This window comes from Alosa alosa, chromosome 15 (assembly GCF_017589495.1).
Source record: "Alosa alosa isolate M-15738 ecotype Scorff River chromosome 15, AALO_Geno_1.1, whole genome shotgun sequence".
Classification (NCBI taxonomy): domain Eukaryota; kingdom Metazoa; phylum Chordata; class Actinopteri; order Clupeiformes; family Clupeidae; genus Alosa; species Alosa alosa.
The window spans coordinates 1,685,614-1,712,353 of record NC_063203.1 but is presented as its reverse complement, the minus strand read 5'-3'; the positions used below and the strand labels follow the sequence as shown (position 1 = coordinate 1,712,353).

Below are 26,740 nucleotides of genomic sequence, written 5' to 3'. Positions count from 1 at the left end.
ATAAATGTTAGAATATTCATGAATCGTTTCGCGTTGACCTTTTATGGGATATTGTGGGACGACAATGGGAGGAGTATGGGGCTCGTGCACGCACGCACATTCACTGCAGGTGGGTATTTATAAGCAGTCGCCCGAGGTGTGCTCTGCACGGTTTTATAAATCAGAATAACTTTGTGCGTACGTAGATTCTGAGTTTTGGGCGTACGCAATGTTTCAGGGAGGAATCTATGCATAGTTTTATAAATGAGGCCCTAGGTCTTGTGAAGCTTTGTGCAAAAGTAGATCAATATAGAATGAAAAATGAGTACTTTAGACTAGATCATTATTTACTAAGGTATGGTCATGTGTTTTGTAAAATGCCCTGGAAACTCCCCATAGGACTTTTGGTTACCCAAAATGCATACCGACAATAAAAGCCTTACTGTGTAGCAACCTCTTGGTGTATAATCTTGGTCTCAAATGAAAGGTAACACTGAGGTTTCTTGTAGACTATTTGGATTGTATGTCAGGTGTTCTGATAGAATGACTACACAAAATATGGAATCATTACACAAAAGTCTCTATTTTTGCATTTACTTTGTTGGTTCAATGGTGTATAAGATAGACTTTATACTGTACATCTGCACAACTAATATTGGATAGAACAACATGAAGATTCAATTTCTATGGATTCTTGTGAATATTTCAGTACCCAATATGTTGCATCTACTTATTGTGCTGCAGCTACACTGCAGCCAGAGGTCAGGGTAGCACCAAAAGCGGAGGAGGGCATTTTTGATTAAATTTAATTAAGACATAGTATGATTAATCTGACAATGTAAACTATACAGCACTTAAATTTGCCCTGATAATTACACTTGTGTTTATATTTTGAAAATGTAACTTTTTCTGCAACACCATTAATCAGTCCTGTAAAATATTTCCTGTGATAACGGTAATGTTTCTGTGAGATGCTCTTTATAAAAATGTCTAGGGATAATAGATCAGTATTATTTGTAAGGAGCATCTAGTAAAATAAATATTTAACAGGATTGATCAATGCTTTCCTATTTTGCAACATGTATATGGTCCAAAACAGAATCTTACTTGCCAAAATAACATTCTTGCAAATGTTCAATCCATGTCAAAAACTAAACACGTTTCAAAAGAAAAAAAAAAAAAATCATTAACTACCTAACTTTTTATAATATAGTTCTTAACCATCATTTCAGTGAAACAGCCTGTGATTTGTTTCCTCTAAAAACCCGATGGAATACACCTTTACTGGTAATGGCAGGCCCCTGTCATTCAAATAAAGCATATGGAAAAAGCAAATTATAAACTTAATTTTGTTGGGAAATGTACCGCTGATTCTTTGGCAGAGTAAAAACTTAATTGTATTCTACCAAGCTTATAGAAATCAGACTCCGTTTGAAAATCAATTGGTATAAACTGCTATGAGGACAAGAATGAAATTGCAATACTAAAGCCTAAATTAAATTGCAATACTTGCATAACATGTATAATATGCTAAAAATCACACTAAAATCCATCCATTTTCTTTTATTAAAAACCCCAATAATAAAAGTAATCACTAGTGGTCACACAATACAAGAATAAAACGGCGAAGGGTATTTGACTTAAGACTAACATTGACATCAGAGAATCTATGCACCAACCAACCAATGTAGTTTTATAGAATATTTATTATTTCAGTAGACTGAAAAAACAATTGGGGCAATTAATCAGCATTTTATTTAAACACAGCCAATAGTAAAACAAATGCTTTTCCACATATGATGCCTTCAACCTTCCTCAAACTGTGATAAAATCAATACTGCAATTTCACTTGATTTTATCTTAAAACTTTTCTTTCTTTTTTTAAGGGCGGAGGCACATTTGCACATGCATAATAATATGCACACAAGAGTACACAAATGAAAGGTAAAAAGAATAGGACAACATGACAGACAAATAAAAAAGAACTACAAAATGGCTTCACAGTACAGAATGACACAGAAGAAACACTTAACAGATACAGTCCTGCTAAAAGTCAATTTACTCAGACATCAGCTGGTGCAATATTTTAAAACTGAAGGAGAAAAGCTATACATTTGCCTCCCTAACCTTGTGGGGTGGAAGAGATGAAAACAGACTATTTACATTTCTTTTTAACTGGTTAAGTTTCAACAATGCAGTCGGCATACATGACATTTAAAAATGAACCACAAGTCATGGAGAGCATGTATCAGCGTGTGTCTGTGTGCATCTTTGCATGTGGCAAAAGCATACAACGAATAAGACTGCAAAATACAGCTGAAGCAGATGCATGGCTCCATTAAGTCCAAAGTCCACAGAAACATGAATGTGTCCCTCCCTCTGTCAGACCCACTTGCTGTAGCTGCTCTTGGACCTCATCTGCGTTCTCTCCGGGGGTTTTTCCGTCTAACCTGGAATAACAAAGATGGGGGCTGTTGTCAGTCTCCTTTAGGTAAACATGAGATTTGAAAAAAAAAACATCAGTCTACAACTCCGTAGTTTTACTTTAGGGGAACTGTGCTGGTTCTCCTCCTCTTGCTCCTCCTCCTCCACATTCTCCTGTGACGTCTCCATGTCCTCGTCTGATTCGTTATCTTGGTTTACTGTACCTCTGGAGCGACCCCCACTGTCAATTAGCGAATCAAACATTTACAAAACACAAAAAGTAAATTCATTCAAAAAAGGAAGGATAGCTCAAGGGTAGGGATGTAACGATTGCGAATCAGCTAAAAATCGATGCAAATGTATGACTATTACAACCGCATTGCGATGCAATTTTAAAACAGAATAGGGCGTAATCTGCTTTTGATTTCACTTGTTTGACATCAGACATCAGTAGGCTACGCCTTCAGTTGTTAGTTGGTTGTTGTGAAAAGGCAGCCTCTCCTTTCCACCGACACGCCTGACACCTCCTGCAACATTTGAACTGAAGATTCTGCTCCAGTTCCATTCCCAGAGTTCCCACAGAAATCCGAGATGTATCTGATCAGATTTCCAGCTTAGCATTTTAGCCTTCCCTTCAGTGGTTGGAGGCAGTGGTTCTCAAACTGTGGCATAGCACACACTGGTGTTCTAGGGTAAAAGCTAGGTAATGTCCCTAGTATGAGAAAAGTACATTTCATGACTTAAAAAACTTTCAATTAATTAATGCAATGGTTTCTCTAGGCCTGGAAAATGGGATTTTACAATTCCATGACTTTTCCAGGTTTTCCATGACCATGGGAACCCTGCATTTTGTTAATCCATAGGCTACATTTTGCACCCATACACAAACATTACACTAATAGCTTTCACTTCCTGATTTGTGGTCCAGCAACAGTTTGTTCCCCAAGGAACATGAGCCGAATGGAATTGAGTGCTTTATTCCCTGATTGGGACAGGGGAAAGTGAATGATTGGTATGAGGAGTTATTGTCACCATAGTGAAACTATTGATCATACTGCAGTGCCATCATTATTAGTATTATTATATATAATTATGTTTATATATTAACATAATTATCATTAATGATGACATGTATGCTAATTGACGTTTCAATGTATGTTTGTGATAGATGGGTGATTCAATTGTATGCCGACCAATTGTAGATAGAAATTCACCCCATCATATTTACATATTTAGATAATTGGTGTTGACCTACACAGGTAGCACAACCAACATGTTGCAGCATGTCATAGTTTGTCTGCAGGTCATTCTGTTAATTTAAAATGAATCGACCGAAACGTAAAATGAGTATCGTTACATCCCTACTCAAGGGTATGGGTCACGGGGAGTTTCTCTAGACATACACAGGTTTCCTGGAAGCTTGTTGGTTTTTGGGCGGCCGTCCTCGTCTCTTCTGAGGAGTAGATTCGACCGACTCTTCTGTGGTGTCAGAAGCTTCAGCTCTAAGACAAACATCATCAAAGGGTGAGCTCATGCAAAGTGACCTCTAATGCAGATGGTTAAGTATGGAGTATTACTTACACAGAACATTTACCCACAAACATTGCATCACCACATAGGGCTTACACCATGTGTTAATTCAACCGTGCAGATAATTCAATGTGCAGATAAGTCTGAATGAAAAGCAGCACTGGTTGAATCCTGGAAATATTGTAAACAAAGTAACGTTAGCTTAATTTGCTAGTTTATCATAGTCTACTCGATAGACTGTTCAGTTTCAAATGAATACTTTTTCTCCTTGGGACAGGCCCGTTTGAGTCTTGGAAAATACTTTTCCATTTGCATCGGGATTGAGATGATTAGAACTTAGCAGTCAATTTGAATGCAACAGTTTTGAACAAATTCGTGCAGCGTGCTAATGATGCTAGCCGGATTTAATAGCAATTTAGCCAGTCTTGCACGATTAATGTTTGGATTACATGTGCATGCTGAGGAGGGATGCGCCTGTTGAGAGAGAGAGAGAGAGAGAGAGAGAGAGAGAGAGAGAGAGAGAGAGAGAGAGAGAGAGAGAGAGAGAGAGTGCACGGGGCAAGGATAGTCTGTGTTGAGGTAGGCCTACTTCGATCACCTACTCTGGTAGAGTTTGACATACTACAATGCAAGATATATTTAGCCTATTTATTTATGGACAATGTAAGGCAGGAGGTGTGTATTGCTTTTAATTATGAATGTTCTATCGAACGTATTTTTATTGATATTGATTACATGTCTATTGCGATACATATCGCTATCGTTTAATCGCCCAGCCCTATGCTCAATAATAACAATTTTAACACACGCATAAATACTCAGCCTTTCGTGCACGTAGTCTATTGACATTGACTGATACACTGCCCTCTGGTGGACAGAACATATAGAACTTAAGTTTGATACCAATATTGGTCTTACTGAAGACATTTAATGGTTAAAATATTATATTAGAATATATTCAAATTTTAATATTAATAAACAAACGAACTTCGAATATCAGGGTTTCCCACAGCACTTTGCAGTCGAGGCGGCCGCCTTGGCAAAACAAGCCTGCCGCCTTAACTACGTCGTCAAAAAAAACAAAAAAACGTGTTACTTTTTCCTGTTTTTTCCCTTTCATTCCAAACCGTGACCAACGCTAATCTCCCTTCTCCGCAGAACGCTTTAAAAAATAATAAACGGGTCATGAATCGAAAAATAATCAGATTTTATAATATTAACATATGTTATATGCCTCCGAATCAGAGCTAGTGAGCGGAGCTGAGTGGTGCAAATATCTCGCTCCTCGTTCTCAAGAATCAGTCAAATCGCGAACAGCCACAGCTCCGTTTAATTGTCAGGTGTGATGAAATGCGTTCATATTTCACTTTTTGTCATAAACGTTGCAGGCCTATGGAAAGATTTAGTGGTAGGGTTGTCCAATGATCAAGTTGTTGCTTCAATTTGTGTTTTAATTGATGCGACGCACCGATGCTGGGTTCATCCGTTTGGCGCAAGTTTAAAATATTTAGCCGACTGCGTGATTTGTCATTTTCGTTCTTTTGGCAATTAATCCCGACTAATCCCTTTAGTTAACGTTGCCAAGCTTGTTTGTTGTTGCAGTATCAGTGTTGGAGTCTTTTAAAATAAATGTTCTGAGTGAAATATATTGCCGTTGCTCTTAGTTCTTTGGTACTGGGGAGCTAAATTGACCTGATGCGAATTTGACTGGAGAAGCGGCCGAGTAAACAGCCACCTGCTCTCAGCACAGTGTTGACTTGCGCGTCTAATCGGACTGACAATAGACGGGCCTAGGCCCGTCCAGGCCCATCCGTGCCTACGCGTATGCTTTCTAAATTATTTAGCTAACTCCATCCCCATTAACAAACGAAATTTAACGGTCTTGGTTTTATTAGTGGGCATGCCTCAGACTCGTTGTGTGAGCGGTATGGGAGTGGAACAGAGCGGCCACTCCGGCCTCTAAAATAAAAAGCGCTCCGCGCTCAAATTCCATCCATATTACACAAAACTATAAAATGATCTAAACTTCATTCACTTTCGGTGTATAGATACAGCCTGCATGAAGATAAGCATTAATGGTCCAATAGTAAAACAGTGCAATTACCAAAGGGCCCTTGAAATTATCTTTTTAAAGCCAAGGAGGATGGCTTGTAACAATGCTAGTTGTCAGCTCTGCCATTAGTAGTGACTGATCACATTTGCACATTTTGCTGTTTTGCACTTCTTTTGCACTTGTTCTATAGTTTGTAATAGTTTTTGTTAAAATTGCAAAATTACACAAATATTTTGAAATATTTGTATACTGTTGTATAGTTTGTTTGGTGTTGTTACTTTGTTCTCTGTTAACTGTTATTTTGAGAAGCTGGTTATTTATTTATAATGTTGTGTTTAATAAATAATTGTTAAATATACAGAGTCTGTAGTGTATCGCACAAACAAGACCCCCTTTCGGATGGCAACCGATACCAGACCCAGTTCCATGGGGTAATCTCTTCTACCACCTCAAAACAAAACATGTCACTGAACACCAGCATTGCCAAGCTTTTTCTTTGTTCAAGTCTCTGCAGCTAGTGTACTTGAATTTGAGTTATCTGCAACATTGCGTCATGTACCCTGGCACTACAGACATTAATGACACATTGTTGAGTGACAAAACATTATTAAACTGAGAAATTTTACAAATACAGAAATGAATACTGATTTCTGTGTTAGAATATTTCTGTGCAAAACCAAAGTCCTTATAGACCCTTTCAACAATAAAAACAAAAACAATGCTTGAACGTTCTATTTGGGTCCCAATCTACTTCCTCTGCATTAAGATAACGTAAGTCTTGTGGGGCCAACTATTATGCTGATAATGGAACTCTTGAAAGGAAGACCCCCCACTTGGCAGCCATCTTGGTAATGCATTTCAGGCAGTTATTTTGGGAAGCTATTTTCCTATTCAAATTACATAATATTGACATAAAGTACATCGGGCGAAATCTGTGTTTAAATAATAGTGTCTGCTAAATAATTAAATGTAAATATAAAAAAGACAAAATTGTGGTTGGCTACTTACATTAAAGGAAGGGGCGGGATGTGTGCAGACAACTGCCATATTTGTGTTATGCACTAACCCCACACATTTCTATGGTGGATTCTTTGAGTGCTGTCTCTCCTCATAAGAAAGTTTTTGTTTAAACAGAACCCCGTTTTAGAAGTGACATGATTACAGAACAAGTGTGTTTTAGTGACCAACCTTGTTACAGTTCGGCGGCCTCCTCTGCCTCGTCCTACTTTAGGCTTCACCTCCATGTTCTCACTGCCTGCGTCTTCATCCTCCTCCTCCTCCTCTTCCTGCTCCTCCTCTGCTTCCTCCTCAGGGGGTGGGGCCGATTTCTTGCGCCCCTTCCGATTCTTGGTGGGAGCCTCCTCTTTGGGGATGGTGGATTTGGGTGGCCGTCCCCTGCGCCCTCTCTTGGGTGGGCTGTTCTGCTCATCCTCCATCTCCATGGTAGTGTCGGCAAGGCTGCTGTCCTCTGCCCAGGCCTCATCTGGTTCCTCACTGACAGTAGGGGCCTTCTTACGGCCTCGCTTAGGCTTGGAATCTTGAACTTTGTCGTCTGGAGTGGTGGCAATCCCACGCTTACGCCCTCTGGGTTTTTCACTTTCAGCCAGACTCTTCATGGTAATGTCCTCATTCTCACTGTGGTCTACATCTGTGGTGTCCAATCTGGCAACATTTCACATGGCAAGATCATTGTTAGTTTATCTAATTTTTCACTTACAAAAATGTGTACACATTCATCATGATGACTATAAAAGAATGACGACATTTGTGCATCATGATGACTGTAAAAAACATCTTTCACTAGAATTACAAGAGGTCCTGTCGTGTAGGATAATTTGTCCGTTGAGTCTTACTTAGCATTAAACTAGACATACCACAAAGCTGTAGGTAATAAATTACTCCGGATACCATCAGAGCTCCCCAAAGCAGATCAAATTGTCATCTGTAAGTTCTGAATTATGTTCAGGATCATTCTTAATTGGCTGCCATCAATTATTTTGTTGTGGCAATGCTATGAACACATCCGTAAGTCACATCACTCAGTAGCACATGCAGGTTGGATAAAACAACAACTGAAGTGGCCTCAAAATTTTTAAAATATGTACCAAAACAAAAAAAACTATAAAATATGGTCCAGATAATATGGTAGTCTATGATTAGACTGTTTCTTTTTTTTATTTTATTTTTTTACCATCTCATCCAGTAGCAGCCGCTCTAAACGTATTGTAGCGTAGGCCCATGACCAATAATGGCCAATAACCACCCTGTTTCGAAAATGGAAGGTAACGCACAGAACTCTGGAGATATTCTGGAAATATTTTGGATTCTACACCGTAGATGGTAAAGTAACCGTTAAAGATTGGGTAGTTTGCCGACTTTGCAAGAAACAGTTTACTTAGGCATCCTCGACATCCAATCTTTGTGCTCACCTGTCGAGTTAACATCCAAATGAGTTGGAAAATGTATTAAAATATGGTTATGTAAATGCAAGTTCTACACACTTTGTCACAAAAAATGGCCTGCACTATGCCTAAAACACACGTGCATAGTCCGTTGTTTGTCTCCTAAATATTCTTCACCCATTATCCAGACATGCATGAAAACATTTATAGTTAAGAACAAAATTATTTATACCCCTAGCAAATATTGATGCAATGTTGATTTTCTCTTGACCAATATGTTTGTTCTGACTGAAAATGACACTGCCACATGCCAAAAGGTTGTAAGACAATGTAAAAACATGGAATCAAAAAAATTATAATTTTTATACTTTTTTAACATTTTTATGAAAAATGGCATGTCCAAAATTATTCATACCTTTTTTTACAGGGGGCACAGAGTGACGACTGCGTAGCATGCAAGAATACCCCTAAGAAAACTTTGAGAACCTGTGGCCTAAAACAATATGATTGCATGCAGGTTGCATGTTAGATCTGAAGTGAGATGTGTCGCGATGGTCTGTCATTTTTAAAGTGGGTCCCCAGAAAAAAAGTTTGGGAAACACTGGTCTAGCCAGTTACATTAGTTGAGTTTCCCAAGAGAAAGTCAAAAGCTTAAGTACCTTTCAAACCTATGCTGTAAATCTAAGCAGACCAAGAGGACATCTCAGCTATTTTCTTTGATGTTTAAGAGCGAACATTAAAGGTTACAGAATAGAAACAAATGCGTTAGCTTATGGCTAATATATATGAGAAATTCCATAGAGATGCTGACTGTTAGCATATTCAATAAAAGATACTTTATTGATCCCCTAGGGTAGGGCTATTGAATTAGTTTGTAATGGGGGCCAGTTCATAAAAAGCATCACAACTGAGGGGCCGAAGAAATGCGGCTTGAAATATGAGTAATCACATTACAGCTGTAGATACAATGAAGTACAACAGCAGCAATATGGGTGTTCAAATGTTGTATTTTGTACATGCATAACATCATCTTTAACTGGTTTTTGATGGCTAATATACACTGCTCAAAATACATAAGGGAACACTTTTTCATAGGAGTATAGCATCAAGTCTATCAAACTGGTAAGCTATTGGTCTGGCCAGTTACGTAACAGAGGAGGTTGTGAATCAGTTTCACCTGCTTTGGGGCCAATCTCAATTCTCTATTTTACCCCTTCCCCTTAGTTTTGCACGTGCACGTGAGACGAAGGGCTATCTCAATTCTCATTTCGATCGAGGGGTAGGGATAAGGGCAAGGGGTAGATACCCCTTAAAACCAAGCAAGATCGGGAGCTTACTTGAAACCGAGGGGTAAGAGAAATACCCAACATACACCGCTCACACCGGAAAAACCGATAGCACACCGATAGATTCATTGACATGAAATGTTGGCAATGAGGATTATAAAATTAAAATGGTAACCGTTTTATGTTGCATTCAGTCTTGTGACCATTGAAGGTCCTGTTCTTCATGAGGAAGTTTTCAAAAATCGCTGATCTGTGAATGTTAACAGCACATCATTATTTGTGGGAATGTCTCACATTTTACATATTTCCATGTCTGATATACCCCGCGAATTGGCAGCATACCATGTCAGAAATGTAAAGTCCAACAGCAGCTAAATTCACTGAACTTTTTTACCGCTCGTCTGATATGAATGCTGCATAGGCCTACTGCTGCCGACTCCTCGCATAGGCCAAGGCTATTACAGCTATCGATTGCTTCTGATGTCAAGTAACGACCATTTGGATATTATTGTAAAATATCGAAGGCGTTGTGGGATGTTTACATAGCGAACTACATGTTTATTTTGTCCCCCATCCCTGTTTCATTTACCTGGACCAGGAGGTAGGCTACGAACGAACATAGGCACGTTCTGCTGTTGTTGAAATGAATAAAACGGTTTTATTCCGAGCTGAAAATGCAATAGCCTATTTAACAGAAGACAGGTAGCTAGTGACAAAATAGCTTTCAGTGTGGTACAATCTCTGTAAATTACGTTAATTCAAGTGTTTAAATCATCCCACTCTCCCTTATGGTTGGCTAGTGGCATCTCATTTCCAAGGGGAATATTTTTCACCCCTATGACTTGCCACTCGGTTTCGAGGGACAAGGGCTAGGGGTAAGATGAAGGGATAGGGGAAGGGGTAAAACAGAGAATTGAGATTGGTCCTTGGTGTCATCAAAGTTAACAACAGGTGCACTAGAGGGGCAATGATGAAACGACCCCCAAAACAGGAATGGTTTTACAGGTGGTGGCAAGTGATAATTTTTCTATCTTTATCCTTCTTGAGTGATTTTTCACAAGTTTCGCATTTGGGTAGGGTCAGTGTCACTACTGGTAGCATAAGCCAGTACCTGGAGCCTACAAAGGTTGCACAAGTAGTCCAACTCCTCCAGAATGGCACACCAATACGTTCCATTGCCAAGACTTCTGTGTCTCCCAGCACAGTCTCAAAAGGAGATTCCTGGAGACAGGCAGTTGCTCTAAGAGAGCTGGGCAGTGTGGTAGAAGATCCTGTACCCAGCAGCAGGACCATAATCTGCTCCTTTGTTCAAGGAGGAACAGTAGGAGCCCTGCCAAAGCCCTACAAAATGACCTCCAGAAGGCCGTTGGTGTGAATATCTCTGACCACACTGTCAGAAACAGACTTCATGAGGGTGGCCTGAGGGCCCGATGGCCTCTAGAGGGACCTGTGCTCACAGCCCAGCACCGTGGACCTCAATTGCCATTTGCCATAGAATACAAAATTAGCAGATCCGCCATTGGCACCCTGTGCTTTTCACAGATGAGAGCAGGTTCACCCTGAGCACATGTGACAGACGTGAAAGGGTCTGGACATGTTGTGGAGAACGTTATGCTGCCTGCAACATCATTCAGCATGACCAATTTGGTGGTGGGTCAGTGATGGTCTGGGGAGGCATACCATTGGAGGGACACACAGATCTCTATGGGCAAGACAATGGCACCCTCACTGCTCTTAGGTATCGGGATAAATCTTCAGACACATTGTCTGACCCTGTACTGGTGCAGAGGCCCCTGGGTTCCCCCTGGTGTACAACAATGGCCGGCCACATGTGGCGAGAGTGTGCAGGCAGTTCCTGGAGGATGAAGGAATTGATACCATTCACTGTTCCCCACACTCCCCTGACTTAAATCCAGTAGAACACCTCTTGGACATTGTGTTTTGGTCCATTCAACACCAGCAGGTTGCACCACAGACTGTCAAGGAGCTCGTGTGATGGCCGTGTCCACATCTGGGAGCAGACCCCCAGGACACCATCCGCCGTCTCATTGTCAAGCATGTGGGGTCCATACGAAATACTGAGTACCATTTTGAGTTGCTGCAATGAAATTTAGGCAAAATGGACTTGCTTGTCGCATCATTTTTTTTTCATTGATTTTTGTGGGGGTCTTTGAATTCAGCCCTCTGTAGGTTGATAATTTTCATTACCAAAAAATAATGTGGCATTCTTTTACCCAGTACACATTACCCAGTGCATATCAGTATAGATATCCAGCATGAGTTTTTTTCCCCCATTGAGATCTGATGTGTTCCTTTAATTTTTTTTAGATAGACAGATAGATAGATAGATACTTTATTGATCCCCAGGGGAAATTCAAGGTCTCAGTAGCATACAGACAACACACACACATTCAGTAACAGCAGAAAAAGTAATTAAAGTATATAATATATAAACACAACTAAGCAATAAGGACAGTAGAAGATAAAGAATATACTAAATATACTAAAATACAAATTATACTAGCACTTAATCTAAATCAGTTCTAAAAAACAGTATCCACATAGTAGTGATTAATCAATCAAGAGGCACTTGCAATGACTGAGGCAGGGACTGAGCCTGTGATTCTCTGTGCATAGTAAGGTAAGGTAAGGTGCTCTGTGTGAGTGAGTGTCATGGTGATACTGAAGTTGCTAGGTTACTGGCAAGTCAAGTCAAGTCAAGTCAAGTTTATTTATATAGCACATTTCATACACAGAGGTCATTCAATGTGCTTTACATAAACAAAACCAAACGATAATAACAAATAAAAGCATAGAAGGGCAATATAGTCAAAGAATAGTTAAAAGGTAAAGATCATAATAAAAAGAAAACATAAAACACAAGGTAAAATCATTTAAAAATAAAGAATAATTAGTAAGCAAAACAAAGGCAAAAGTAGTAAAAAAAATAATAAAAGACAAAGTAGAATAATTATCGAGGCAGATTCAGAATTTGTAACTTCGGCACAGTTAGCAGAAAGCGTCTGAGAACAGTTTGGTCTTAAGTCTAGATTTAAAACTGGCTACAGTTGGGGCCTTTTTAATGTCATCCGAAAGTTGGTTCCACAGCTGAGCCGCATAGCAGCTAAAAGCTGCTTCACCATGTTTAGTTCTAACTGTAGATTTTACTAGCAGGTTTTTCACCTGGGACCTGAGAGGGGACGAGAAGGTGTGTACTGCTGAAGCATGTCTGACAAGTATTTAGGTCCTGCTCCATTTACTGATTTATAAACAAGCAATAGTGCTTTAAAGTCAATTCTGTGACTTACTGGAAGCCAGTGCAAGGACTTAAGAATTGGAGTAATGTGGTCAGTTCTTTTAGTTTTTGTTAGAGTCCTAGCTGCTGCATTTTGTATCACCTGAAGCTGTTTAATAGTCTTTTTAGGAAGGCCTGTGAACAGTCCATTGCAGTAATCAACCCTGCTGGAGATAAATGCATGAATGAGTTTTTCTAAGTCATGTTTTGACATCAGCCCTCTGAGTTTGACAATATTTTTGAGGTGGTAAAAAGCTGATTTAGTTATCGCTTTCATGTGGCTGTTGAAATTTAGATCACTGTCAATTAATACACCAAGGTTTTTAACAGTATCCTTTGCCTTCAACCCTTTTTGTGTCAAGGGAGAGTGGCAACCCTAAGTCTTTCCTCATTTTACCAAATATAATTACTTCAGTTTTTTCTTTGTTCAGCTGAAGAAAATTTTGAGACATCCAGGTGTTGATTTGTTCTATACACTGACACATAGATTCAAGAGGACCATAGTTGTTTGGTGATAGAGCTAAGTAAATTTGTGTGTCATCTGCATAGCTATGATATGAAATCAAATTATTTTGAATGATTTGTCCAAGTGGGAGCATATAGAGGTTGAATAATAGTGGCCCCAAGATCGACCCCTGGGGAACACCACAGGTCAAGGACGTTGGTGTTGAGGTACAGTTTCCGATGGCAACAAAGAAGCTCCTTTCTTGTAGATATGATTTTAGCCAGCTGATAACTATGCCAGTAAATCCAACCCAGTGTTCTAGTCTGTGTAGTAAAATATTGTGATCAACAGTGTCAAATGCTGGCAAGACACACCGCTCCGTCTGGCATCATGTTTTTGTTTGTTTTTATGTAATGTTCGAAATTTTATGTAATGTCACGTTTATTTTTTGTATTTATTTGTCTAGTTAAATGTTTTCTCTCTTTATTTACGTTATTTTTGATAGTTTTCGTGTTATTCTCTTAGTCCTTTTTACTGCTTTCAAGTTGGCTGATGTTAACGTCTGTCCATTGGGAGCTTGCTATGGCTAGCTTTTGCCCTGGGCCTCTTCCATCCTTCCCATCCATCTGTGAGCCGGTGCTGCACTTCACTGTCTGGTCGAGGGGATTTCTCGGGACAACAGCTGGAGCTACTCTGAGAAAGATCTGCTGAGGCCGCCGAGCTGTTTCTGACCAGTGAGCTGCCATGCCAACTGCCTGGAGTCTGGATTGAGCAGACTAACGTTAACGTTGACGTTGAAGAACTCTGCATTACGGACCAACAAACGGTTGCCGTTAAACGTCCACAGAGTTGCTGATCTACAAGATCACCCATGACTTCGGACTGTTATGCTTCCAGTGACTTCGGACTGTTATGCTTCCAGACTGCCAGTGAGTGTAAATAACTTTGTTGGCGTTGCATGCATCGGTTGTGGAGACACAGCTGTGCGCAGTTTCACGCGAGTCATCATTGCCCTTGGACATTTTCAGCCTAATTTCAGACTAATTTAGTTTTTATTTATTAATTTGTTTGTTGTCTGTCTTGTATGTCTTGGTGTCACGGGTACACTGGCGACTACGCCGCTCCGTCCGGCATCTTTTGTGTTTGTTATTTCTTAAATGTAGTTCTATGGTCTTGGTGTCACGGGTACGCTGGCGACTACGCCGCTCCGTCCGCTATTGTCTTTGTTAGTCCATGTGTCAATGACAATGTCTTAGCCTATATGTGGAGCGCTTTGGGTTGCACTCTGTGCACGTTAAATGCGCTATACAAATAAAACTGACTTGACTTGACTTGACTTGATAGTGCAAATGAGTAAGTCCAACAGTGCAATGCAGAAATAAAGTGTATATAAATGATGGGGGGGGGGGGAAGAGGCAGACAGACTATGCAGAGAAGTCTCTCTCTCCTCTTCCCTTAAGTGAAGCATTGAACAGTTCAATGGCCCTGGGGACAAATTACTTTCTCAGTCTGTCTGTTGTGCAAGGCAGTGAGCGAAGTCTCCAGCTGTTCAGGCTCTTTTGCTTAACAATAGTGCTGTGGAGTGGGTGACACTCATTGTCCAAGATGTTGATCAGTTTGTTCAGGGTCCTTTTGTCAGATATTGAAGTGATGCACTCCAGTTCAGCTCCCACTACAGAGCCAGCTTTCCTTACCAACCTGTCGCCCCGCATCCTTTTTCCTTGTGCTTCCTCCCCAGCATACTACTGCATAGAAGAGGACGCTGGCAACAACAGACTGGTAGAACATCCTGAGGAGCTTGCTGCACACATTGAAGGACCGCAGCCTCCTCAGGAAGTACTCTGCCCTTTCTTGTAGAGTGCATCAGTGTTGGCTGACCAGTCCAGTTTATTGTTCAGGTGGAGACCCAGGTACTTGTAGGTGCTTACCACCTCCACATTGACCCCATCAATGGAGACTGGTAGCAGAGTGGGCTTAGACCTGCGGAAATCCACCACCATCTCCTTGGTCTTTGAAGTGTTGAGTGTGAGATGATTGAGTTTGCACCATTGCACAAAGTCCTCCACCAGGCTTCTATACTCCTCCTCCTGCCCGTTCCTGATACACCCCACAATTGCAGTATCGTCAGAAAACTTCTGCATGTGGCATGACTCAGTGTTGTAGCAGAAGTCAGATGTGTACAGGGTGAACAGGACTGGAGAGAGCACACTTCCCTGTGGCGCTCCGGTGCTGCTGATCACAGTGTCAGAGAGACAGTTCTTCAGTCTGGCCTAACTGTGGTCGCCTGGCCAGGTAATCTGTGATCCAGGTTACCAGGTGGCGCCCACACCCATCTGCAAGAGCTTGTCTCCCAGTCTGAGGGGTTGGATGGTGTTAAAAGCACTTGAGAAATCAAAGAACATGATTCTCACAGCACTTTTCCCCTTGTCCAGGTGAGAATGTGTCCTGTGTAAAAGAGAAGTGATGGCATCGTCCACGCCCACTTTCTCCTGGTATGCAAACTGTAACGGGTCTAGTGCATGGCGTACCTGGGGTCTGAGCATACCTAAGACGAGTCACTCCATTGTCTTCATCACATGTGATGTTAGAGCGACAGGTCTGTAGTTATTAAGCTCACTAGGATGTGACTTTTTAGGGACAGGGGTGAGACATAATGTCTTCCACAGTGTTGGAACTTGTCCAAGGCGTAGGCTCAAATTGAAGATGTGCTTCAGTGGCTCCCCCAGTTCAGCAGCACAAGCCTTGAGTAGCCTTGGACACAGTCTGTCAGGCCCTGCTGCTTTATTGCTGCGCAGTGTCTTTAGTTGGGCTCTCACTTGATCTGTTGTGATGATGCGGGGTGTAAGGGGAGGGGAGGGGATGCATCTGGGATCTGTGTGTCTGATGGCTGTTGACTGAGGTCGTTGTCACCTCATTGTTCGTGATCGCCATGTGGGGGAGGGGTGCAATATCCAGTGATGGTGGGCGTACGATAGCCTGTGATGATGGAGGTGAGTATTGCACTGGTATTGAGGGGGGGTGGGGGCTGGGGGACAGACTACTGCCATTGGAGCTGGAGCAGGGCAGTCAAACCTGTTGTAGAAGTGGTTCAACTGGTTCGCCCTGTCCAGGTCCCCCTCCACAGAGCTGCTGCTCTTCTTCAGGTCAGTGATAATCTTCATGCAGTCCCATGTCTCAAGTTGTTTTCCTACAACTTCTGTTCCACCTTCCTTCTGTAGTCCTCCTTAGCCTCCTTTAGCTTGACTGAGTTCCCCTTGCACGCGCCTCAGCTCTGCCATGTCTCCCTCTCTGAACGCCATCTTTTTCCTGTTAAGAAGGGTCTTGACATTGCTGGTTATCCAAGGCTTGTTGTTGGGAAAGCAGCGTACAGTTCTGGTGGGAACAAGAATGTCCATGCAGAAGTTCAGGTAGTCAGTTGTGCACTGTGTGACCTCCTCTAAGTCCTCTTCATTCTGTAACACCCTCCAGTCAGTGCACTCGAAGCAGTCTCTCAGAGCCTCATCCGCTTCAGGTGTCCACTTCATGAAGATGCGTGTGGCAACTGGTAGCCTCTGTACTTTGGGCTTGTACATTGGCTGGAGATGAATGAGGTTGTGGTCTGACTTTCCCAGTGGGGGGAGGGGGTTTGCACTGTATGCATCCCTCACGTTTGCATACATGAGGTCTATTGTCCTGTTTTTCCTTCTAGGGCAGTCAACAAACTGGTAGAAATTTGTGAATGTGGAATCCAGTGTTATGTGATTGAAATCGCCAGAGATCACAAAAAAGGCATCAGTGTGTTGGGTTTGAAGCCTTGCGATTGTGGAGTAGATGACGTTGCACGCTGTTTCTGGGAGAGCTTGAGGTGGAACATAAACACAGACAGCAATTGCGTGCGAGAACTCCCTCGGCATGTAGTACGGACGGAGACTAACCGCTAATAACTCCACATCCTTACAGCATACAGTCTCCTTCACTGTAACATGTCCGGGGTTGCACCATCTATTGTTAATGTACAGCACCAGTCCACCTCCCTTCTTTTTGCCAGAAAGTTTAGTCTCTGTCCAAACGAGCTACACTGAACCCCAGGATAGGTGTGACATAAGGTACTAATGCAATTTTTTTGCATAAATTGATAGTTTAGGGGGTGTAGTCTCAGAATCTGACGGGTGCCGCTCCGGCAACCTTGAGCATTTTTTTTTAAATGACAATTTGCCACGCCCCCTTTTTTTGACCATAAAAAAATAACCAGATGCACATTACCGTATAAACCCATCATGTACATGATACATGAAACATGATAAAAATGATTTCAAGTCCCTCCAGAGAACATAATAACTGTAAAGCCTGGTAAGGTCACACCGGTGAAATGGTAGGCTGAGCAACAAATTGTATCAACCCGCAACAATTAATCAAATAGACAAAGTTATAAGGAACAAAGTAGAACTTTCTCACAGATTCTGAAAGCAAATATATACAGAACATGTTGCCAGGCTGGCCTTGTACACATCACAAACATCAAATGTCTCCTCCAAAAAACATTAATTCAATCAGACATTTCTCCCTCGCTGTCATTAGTATCCTCCACTGAAAGTGTAGCCATCTTCGAATTTTTATTTGCACACTGTTCACCACCTTTGCAATGGCAGTAGGTGGTGCATGGTAGTCTATCTGACTGATAGCTGCAAGAGGCCCTGGAGCATGCTGGCACTGCCTTGCATCCACAAGCAACAAGCTGTAGACCTGTTTTGGATGCAATGTCGGTGTTGCCATGAACAGGCACAGGAATTCTATACTCTATTTTCCGAACAAACAGGGATACATCATCAGTACACAATGGAGGAGTTTTTTTGTCAGCAGCTCTCCACAGAAGGACTTGCAGCCGTGCACGCTTGATGTGTTCCACTGCATATTCTCTTGTTGGAGGAAGACTCTTTACTTAAGGAGGGTCTCTTTTCTTGGTGAATAGCATGTATCTCAAGTTACTGAGGCTTTCAACAGTCTTTTCATAGTAGAGGCAAGAAAGGAAATCCATTCATGCTCATCAGCTTCTACAGTATGTATGTACAATTCTTCAAATCAAGATTCCTCGAGCATCAAATTGATGTTTTCCCTTTGCTGATGTTTTCCCTTTGCCATATGGATATGACACACTGTCACAGCCAAACAATGCATGAACAGTCAACAAATCATAACATTTGTCGCCTAATTTTGCAGCCATATCATTAATGTCAATTACTTTGGGCATCCATGGCCTACTGGTTAGGGAATCGGACTTGTGACTGAAATGTGGCCAGTTCGGTCCCCGACTGGTAGGAAAAATGTGGGTGGGGGAGTGACTTAACTGCTCTCCCATGCCCACAACCACGGTTGAAGTGCCCTTGAGCAAGGCACCTGACCCCTCACTGCTCCCCGAGCGCCACTGTAGCAAGTCAACTCACTGCTCCGGGTTAGTGTGTGCTTCACCTCATGTGTGCTCGTTGTGTGCTTCATCTCACTCTGTGTTCACTAATTCATGGATGGGATGCATGCAGAGACCAAATTCCTTGCAAGTATACTTGGGCTATAAACCTGATTTACATTTATTGTTATATTTGTTGTTGTAATTCCAAATGATTCGTGTCATTCCTTGCAATACTAGAAGAAATAATTTTCTTGATTCGGTCCTCTCCTCCTGTAATAAACTTTGCAGTTTTCTCTGTAATTAAAGGGGCAAATTCAAGAACTGTTATAGTTAATGTGCTGACTAACTGGCAAGTACCTCATAACTCAGACTAGTTTGTATCAATCCTGGCCTGTGGTGTCTGTTTTCAAAGCATTAAAAAAATGTTAGGATGAAAAATATTGTTGTCTGTAATTCTGGGGGGAAATCCAAGGACAGTTATAATTAATGTGCTAACTACCTGGGAAGTACCTCACAACATTGTTGTCTGAAATTCAGCGACTGATTCAAGGGAAATTAAAGCTAACATGCTAGCTAACCCGCAAGTTGGTGAACTAGGGTACATCAGACTTGTTATATTTCATATTAAAATGAATTACTATTGAATGATTGTATTCCTGTATGCATTAAGCTACATGGCAGTTCCATAATTTATCTAATTTAATACCAAACATGACACGATTCAGAGGTATAAGCTGTTATGCAGCAAAAAGGAACCTAATTTGACCTTAAAAGTCACTTTGCAAAAGGTTTTTTGTTCTCTGGAGGGACCTAAACTATTTTTTTCTACTTTATTATGGTCAAAGCTGATTTCTGTATGAAAATAGAGCTTTAATTTGATACCATACATGATGGGTTTATATGTTAATGTCTATTTAGATGATTTTCTATGATCAAAAAAGGGGTGTGGCAGGTGATGCCATTTTAAAGAAAATGCTCAAGGGTGCCGGAGTGCTCAAGGGTGCCCTTACCTATCAATTTATGCAAAAAAATAGCATTAGTACCTTATGTCACACTTATGCCCAAATTCCACAAAGTTCTACCTGACTAATGGAATGAAATCTGTGATAAGATAACAGTAATGGAATCTGTGCTTTGCACAGTAACTGCTAGGTCTACGATTTCCAGTGAGTACAAACAGGATTCAAACACTGTTCAGGTGAACTAAATGTGTAATCAGTCGCATATGTAGCTCTTCTGACGTATAGGCCTACTTGTTACATTTGACGTTCCCACCATTTAAATGAGATGACTGTGACCTTCCTTGGTAAGGGAGTTTTTCCTTGCCCCTGTTGCTCTTGGGTGCTCCTTGTTGGTGCCCCCCACCCAATCCCAATCCTCCCCCACCTTTTTTATGCAGCCCTTGCCACTTAATCTACTAAACCCCTCTTCTACTGCACTTTTACCCCCCATTAATGCACAAATAGGCTGACACCAGACATAATTTCACTGCATTTCTTACTTCCAGTAACTATATGCATGTGACAATAAACTTCCTTGCATCCTTGTACCTCTAGATTTTTTTTAGCACTGGGGGCAGTCCAGTCATAATAGCCTCCTAATAATAATAATAATAATAATAATAATAATAATAATAATAATAACAACAACAACAATAACACGGGGGTCCAGGGGTGTCTCCCCCGGGATTTTTTTTTCTTTTCTGGTGGCTAATCACACTATTTTAACATGTTTTGAGAGGGACAGGCCCATCTTTTTTCTGACGCATGTCACGTTAACCCATGCATTATACCAAAAGTCACTGCTTGAATAAATGAAAAACATAGCCTACTGAACATGGGCATAGTTCACGATGACAATGAAAACGTTTAGCCTACTTGAAAGTAGGGGTGGGCGATATGGACAAAAAATAATATCTCGATATTTTTGTGATTTTGACGATAACGATAATTCGTCAATATCCTTTAAAAAATTGTTTTTGTTAAAGTCTGAGTTACTTTACAGCTCATTATTTATGAATAGCATCATTAGGCCTACAATAATAACCAATAACCTAACCTGTGACTTTTTAACTTAATCAACCAATGCATTGTCACTCTATGACACATTTCCAATTCTGCCCCCACTTGTGTGTGTGGCAATGACATGGTCTAGCCAGCTACATTAGAGAAGATGAATAGGCCTAACAGTTTCCCAAGAGAAAGTCTGAAGCTGAAGTTCCTTTCAAACCTTTACATAGGATTCACTGTAAAACTAAGAGCAGACCAACAGAGTAGCTTACATCTCAGTTATTTCCTTCTATGTTTTGTTTTAGAGCAATCACGTAGGCTAGCATTCCAAGTTACAGAATAGAAACTAATGCGTTAGCTTATGGCTAATGTATATGAGAAATCCCATAGAGATGCTAGCGGTTAGCATAATCGGTAAACGTAGATATTTAGAGCAAACTTCAGTCCATTTACAAAAGAGTTACATGAGAATAGTTATTTGTTTACAACTGACTATTAAAATACTCAAAGTCTAATGTTTTCTCTCCATGTAATACCGTGTATGAAAAAACGTGACTGTCTCATCAATGCTACTTGAACAGAAGTAGCCACATAAAATCCCAAGTAGGCTACTCTCGCTGCACAAAATAAACATTAGGCTGCGTGGGTCAACGTTGTGACCCACTAGTGATCACGCGACACTTGCTCTGCTGCACTTCTCCCGCTTAGCCTCCTCCACGGAAGTCTTCCGTGCGTGATTGAGTGTTTTTCCCCCATAAGTAATTTAAATACTCGATAATGTCAATTTGCACATCGTTAAAACAATCACGATATTATCGCAGAAGATATATATCGCCCACCCCTACTTGAAAGGCAAAAGTTTTTACTCCATATAATACTGTGTAGGGAAAAACGTGTTTTACTCATCAATGCCACTTGAACTAAGTAGGCTAGATGCACAAAATAAACATTAGGCTACTGCGTGCGTGTGTCTGATCAGGGGCCAGTTTCACAAAAATAGACTTTGACTAAAGCTTACAGTGTTCCAAATTATTATGCAAATTGGATTTAAGTGTCATAAACATTTATTTTTTTGTTTTTCAATTAAACTCATGGAAAGTATTGTGTCTCAGGGCTCTATGGATCATTGAAATCAATCTCAGACACCTGTGATAATTAGTTTGCCAGGTGAGCCCAATCAAAGGAAAACTGCTTAAGAAGGATGTTCCACATTATTAAGCATGCAACAGGTTTCAAGCAATATGGGAAAGAAAAAGGATCTCTCTGCTGCTGAAAAGCGTGAAATTGTGCACTACCTTGGACAAGGTATGAAAACATTGGATGTTTCCTGAAAACTTATACAAATTCATAGGATTAAGAGAGCAACTGCTAAAATGCCATTGCAAAGCAGCAAACAGGTATTTGAAGCCGCAGGAGCCTTTGGAGTCCCGCAAACCTCAAGGTGTAGGATCCTCAAGAAGTTTGCAAGTGTGCATAAACCTACTATTCGGCCACCCCTAAACAATGCTCACAAGCAGAAACGGTTGCAGTGGGCTCAGGAATACATGAAGACTTAGGGTCCCAACACTAATGTTAGAAAATATCTCACGAAGCTATCTGACTATGTTCATGATATCTGCTGAGTGCTTTGAGAGAGTCTGCCCATCAAATAACATGAACACGAATATCTTTGCTGATTAACCAGACGTAGTAAACCAGCACAGCCCACACAACAATGACCGCTGGAACCGGCATGTTCCTGAATGAAAATAGTAGCAGGCTACTACAGGTAGACACGTCGGCACTGCGTGTGACGTAGGTGAGCACGTCCGTACGCTAATTTGCATATAGTGGTGTCCCAATTCATAGGGAAAGATCTTCACCCCCACTTCCCTTGTCGAGAGGACTTTAATGTTAAGGGAAATCAAAACCAAGTGGAAGTTTTAAGGGGGGAGAAATGGGACGGGCCCTAATTTTTAAACAGTTTTGTTTACGGGATGAGTGCCGTGCAACCCTAGATGGTCCAGATGGATGGACTAATGGATGGTTGGTGAATGAACACCTGGTCCCAAAAAGGCTGAGATGTCAGCAAGGAGGTGGCCGAGTCATGTTTTGGGCCGGAATCATGGGGAGAGCGCTGGTAGGCCCCTTTTTTTTTTTTTTTAAACCCGGGCGCCTAAAGGGTTAAGGCACCTTCATCCAACCACCTCTCCAGAAGGATATGTGTACTTTATAGAGCTTGCATATTTTACTGAGGAGATGGACAGATATCTTCCATCATAAAGGGAACTCCACTGATATACCATGTTTGAACAGATGAACATAGCATGTCTGTGACTGACCTTCCTTTCCCTCGCCCTGGGGAGCTGGGGTTAGAGTTACTGCTGGCATTGCTGTTGGTCTCCATACGGGAGAGTTTGGTCTGGAGCTTCCCAGTGGCTGAGAGGGGTTTGTTGACAGCTCCAAGGACATTTGCAGCTTTGGGCTGTGAAGATGAGTCACAGAGTCAAAGACTATTATGAATCATTTGTTAGTTTTCAACATACAAAACAAAAACATAACAACCTTAGGAATATACCTTTCCAGGGGTGAAAAATGACTTCATTTCAGGCGGGAGATAATTCTTTGTGTTGCTAAAGTTCTGCAAAACAAAACAAAGCACAGAAAGAAAATGTTGACGTCTTCCAGGATTAGAATGTATTAGAATAATCTAAGAGTCTTCAAGTTGATTCTGAGTCTTCAAGTTGCTACCTTGTCAGGCTGTGTGAAGTAGCGTGCTGGGAGGACAGGATCTTTAGGTGACTCCAGGCTGTACGTGGTACTTTTGGAAATGACAATGTTCATGGCCACATCACATACGGTATAGAGTTTCTGGGGAGGAATGGGTAAATTCCTATCATCATTATGGTTTTTTTAACATAATTGTTTATTTGCATCGTAACGTAACATGCATTTGGACTCTTTATTCATGCTGAGGTCTGAGAGTGCCACACCTCATTAATCTTGGCATCGTCTGGCGCCTGGCCATCTTTTGTCTGTTTGATATTCTCCACCATTTTCCTAATGAATGCATGGCTGTTGTTCTCATTTTTTGCCATGAGAATTTCCAAGACAAACCATAAAGCCCTGTGAAAGAGCAGACAAGTGAGAAGGAGAGAAAAGAGTGTGAAAGAGGCAGAAACAGAGAGAAGGAAACAAGAATTTATTTTCACAGCTGTAGCAGATGTGTGATGTGAACTTCCAGGCTGGCAACCAACAGCAGACACTCACTCTTTAATATCTTTGAGCTGCTCAATGTCCTGCACTTTCACATAGTCTGGGTCATGCACCAGCAGATGGATGGCATATGGTACTACATACTCCGGCAGGAGAGAGATGAGCTTCTCTGTGGAAACAGTAAAGAAACAATGAACAACCTCCACCTCCTCTTTGTTGAAAGGCAAGAAACAAGACTGAAACCATGGAGTAAGTGGTTGTTTAGGAATTAATGTTAGCTCTCTCAAATCTTCTTTCACATGTTCTATCTATTTCACATGCATTCTCTGTAGGCTAATTTCGCAAGCATTAATATCCAAATACTGCATAGGGTTAACTGTCCACTTATTACCTTTCTAGCTTCAAGGTATCATCCAGGTGGTCAGGATTTAACGAGTTAGCTTCAGCCAGTTACCATCATGGTTAGCCGCCATCATCTTCAAAAATGGCGTCCGGCGTGCTCAATTCCAACCCAATTTTCACAAACAAGCCAATTAGCTGCCATATTTCGGGTGGACACGAGTATTTTGTCTATGTGGATTGGCAGTTTCCAATCTGGGAGGATCATCCAATCCACATGGATGACATAATTCGTGGCCACGTGTCAGGTGGTACCGGAGTTGTTTGTGAAAATGTGGCTGAAATGTGGCTGCCACAGACGGAGTAAATTAAGGATATTTTGGGCTGAAGTAGCTAGCCTAGCATTGGCCATTGAAATAGACCTCTGAAGCTTGCCTAAAAAAACTGTCATATAATACATATCGCCCATATAAGGAGATCCAGTTTCTTGCCATTTTTCCTATGGGAAAATAAAATGGGGGTTTTCACACTCTTACAAGGATGAAGAAGTCTGAAATACAGAGGTTTTGCCCCACATACTTTTGTCGTCTGCCTTCGAGAGGCTCTGTGATCTTGGGTACATTAAGATGGTGAAGTTTGATTTTTTCTACTCTGGAGCTAACTTGCAATGGTAGTTAGCTTCTATTAGCACCCGAATCTCCTTATATGGGCAATGATGGCAGCTTTGGGGTCTTTTTGTAGGCGAATGTGAATTGTGAATTGAAGCAGTACTTTCACTCTCTCCAGGTCTATATAATACCTCTATGATCTTATCTAAATAAGGAGCAAATGGCGAAAATGAAACTTAAAAGTCCTGTATCAGCTGACTCAATAATGAACAAACAGGCCTGTCTTACCTCACTATATTAGTTCTAGAATATCTGTGCACAAGTAAATATGTCTCACCACTGACTGCAGCATGCTGCTTTAGGTACTCCCTCCGCAGATTGATGTTTTTCACCAAGCACTGGCGTGCATGAGCCCGCCGCTCCTTCACTGGGTCTTTGGCACACAGGGCAAACACTGCCAGGTACTCAAGAGGCAGCCGAAGTCGACACAGGCCTTTATGAAGCTTCTGAGCAAATGCTTGGCGAACCTGGTAGCATTCATCCTACCAAGGAAAGCACAGAAGCAAATCAGCACAAAAACAAATGTGAAAGTAAAGCTAAGACAGTAGACAAAACACCAACTCAGGAGCTGAGCTTTCCAGAAAGCCATAGGCTTGCATGTGAGCCAACATCAGCGGCTATTAACCACCTGCATCCATGCTCATGAGATGGGGAAGGGTGAGTAAGGAGCATTACATTTATGACGAGCGCGCAGAGCTGGTACTGCTCCAGGGTGATGATCTCATGGTAGCATGGCTCCTGGGCCAGGCGCAGCAGTGCACAACCTGCAGCTAGTCGCATGCGAGACATGTCAGGCTTCCTGTAGAAGGGCAATGTGCAGACACACACACAGTTTATTCAGCAAAATGGTTTCAGTATTTAACACAGACTGATGAGCACAAAGAACATGTATCCAAAGACTTATTTGACATTCACCCCATCTTGCCCTGTTCAGTGAGGTCACCATCGCTGTTGAGGATGGCTGTGAGCATTCTCAAAGTGGAGGTGCCCGACTTGCTCTGATTGTTCTTTACCCCCAGCAGCCAGCGCACCATCAGTTTAATGCCCTGAATCTGGAGAGAGAGATTTTATTTGTTTGTTTAATTTAAGGCCATTTCAGCAGCTAAGGTGAATAACATTGTATGTAAGAGAAGTTTAGAGAAGTTTTTTTTTTTTTTTTTTTTGTTTATTTATGCTAGCAAGAAATTCTAAAACATTCAGAAGGTGGGACCTTACTAAAACATTATCCACAGAAATTTGGACAGAGAGAGAAAGAGGGAAGGGAGACCAAGAGGCAAGGGAAGAGAGAGATTACTTTTTATGCTGAATGGCTGTTCATTCAATTCTGAGCAAGCTGTGAGAAGGATGTTTGTAGGTCCTACCTTAGCCAGTGTTTCAGGAGAAACCTCGTCATCTGGCACCCATAGTTTGGTTGTTTTCTTGCCAGGAATCTGTTTAACACATTTAACATAACATTAATTTAATCAAACTATTGAAAGTCAATATGTCTCTTTCAGGGTTCCCACTGTAAGTCAGATGTAAAATTCCCTGACGCAAAACCTGAATTTCCATAAGCTACTATAGAATGAATTGTATAATATGCCAACCAAAGATTTCAGAGTAGCTGCATAGCTTTCAAGAATCTTTTGACTTTTTTAGAGTGGGAGATGAATAAAAGGGCATTGGATAAGCAAAGTTGGACTAACCACAACCACTCATGCAAGCAGTAATGCTAATTACCAGATATATATCA

At 41.3% G+C, this 26,740-nt stretch overlaps 1 protein-coding gene across 3 annotated transcripts in view; it reads right to left on the bottom strand.

Annotated features, from left to right (window-relative positions):
* Positions 1-1,667: 1,667 nt before the first annotated feature.
* The window catches only part of pds5b (PDS5 cohesin associated factor B), a 44,296-nt gene continuing 19,223 nt past the window's right edge, over positions 1,668-26,740 (bottom strand). For all 3 annotated transcript variants that reach the window (XM_048263941.1, XM_048263942.1, XM_048263943.1), the window contains exons 22-34: positions 26,370-26,438; positions 25,924-26,060; positions 25,684-25,807; positions 25,286-25,490; positions 24,056-24,170; positions 23,779-23,911; positions 23,537-23,656; positions 23,364-23,426; positions 23,128-23,270; positions 7,175-7,648; positions 3,807-3,905; positions 2,524-2,644; positions 1,668-2,429 (exon numbers count right to left, since the gene is read on the bottom strand). In XM_048263941.1, the coding sequence (XP_048119898.1) occupies positions 2,394-2,429; positions 2,524-2,644; positions 3,807-3,905; positions 7,175-7,648; positions 23,128-23,270; positions 23,364-23,426; positions 23,537-23,656; positions 23,779-23,911; positions 24,056-24,170; positions 25,286-25,490; positions 25,684-25,807; positions 25,924-26,060; positions 26,370-26,438 (1,839 nt within the window). In that variant the 3' untranslated portion in view covers positions 1,668-2,393. The remainder of the gene's footprint in view (positions 2,430-2,523; positions 2,645-3,806; positions 3,906-7,174; positions 7,649-23,127; positions 23,271-23,363; positions 23,427-23,536; positions 23,657-23,778; positions 23,912-24,055; positions 24,171-25,285; positions 25,491-25,683; positions 25,808-25,923; positions 26,061-26,369; positions 26,439-26,740) is intronic.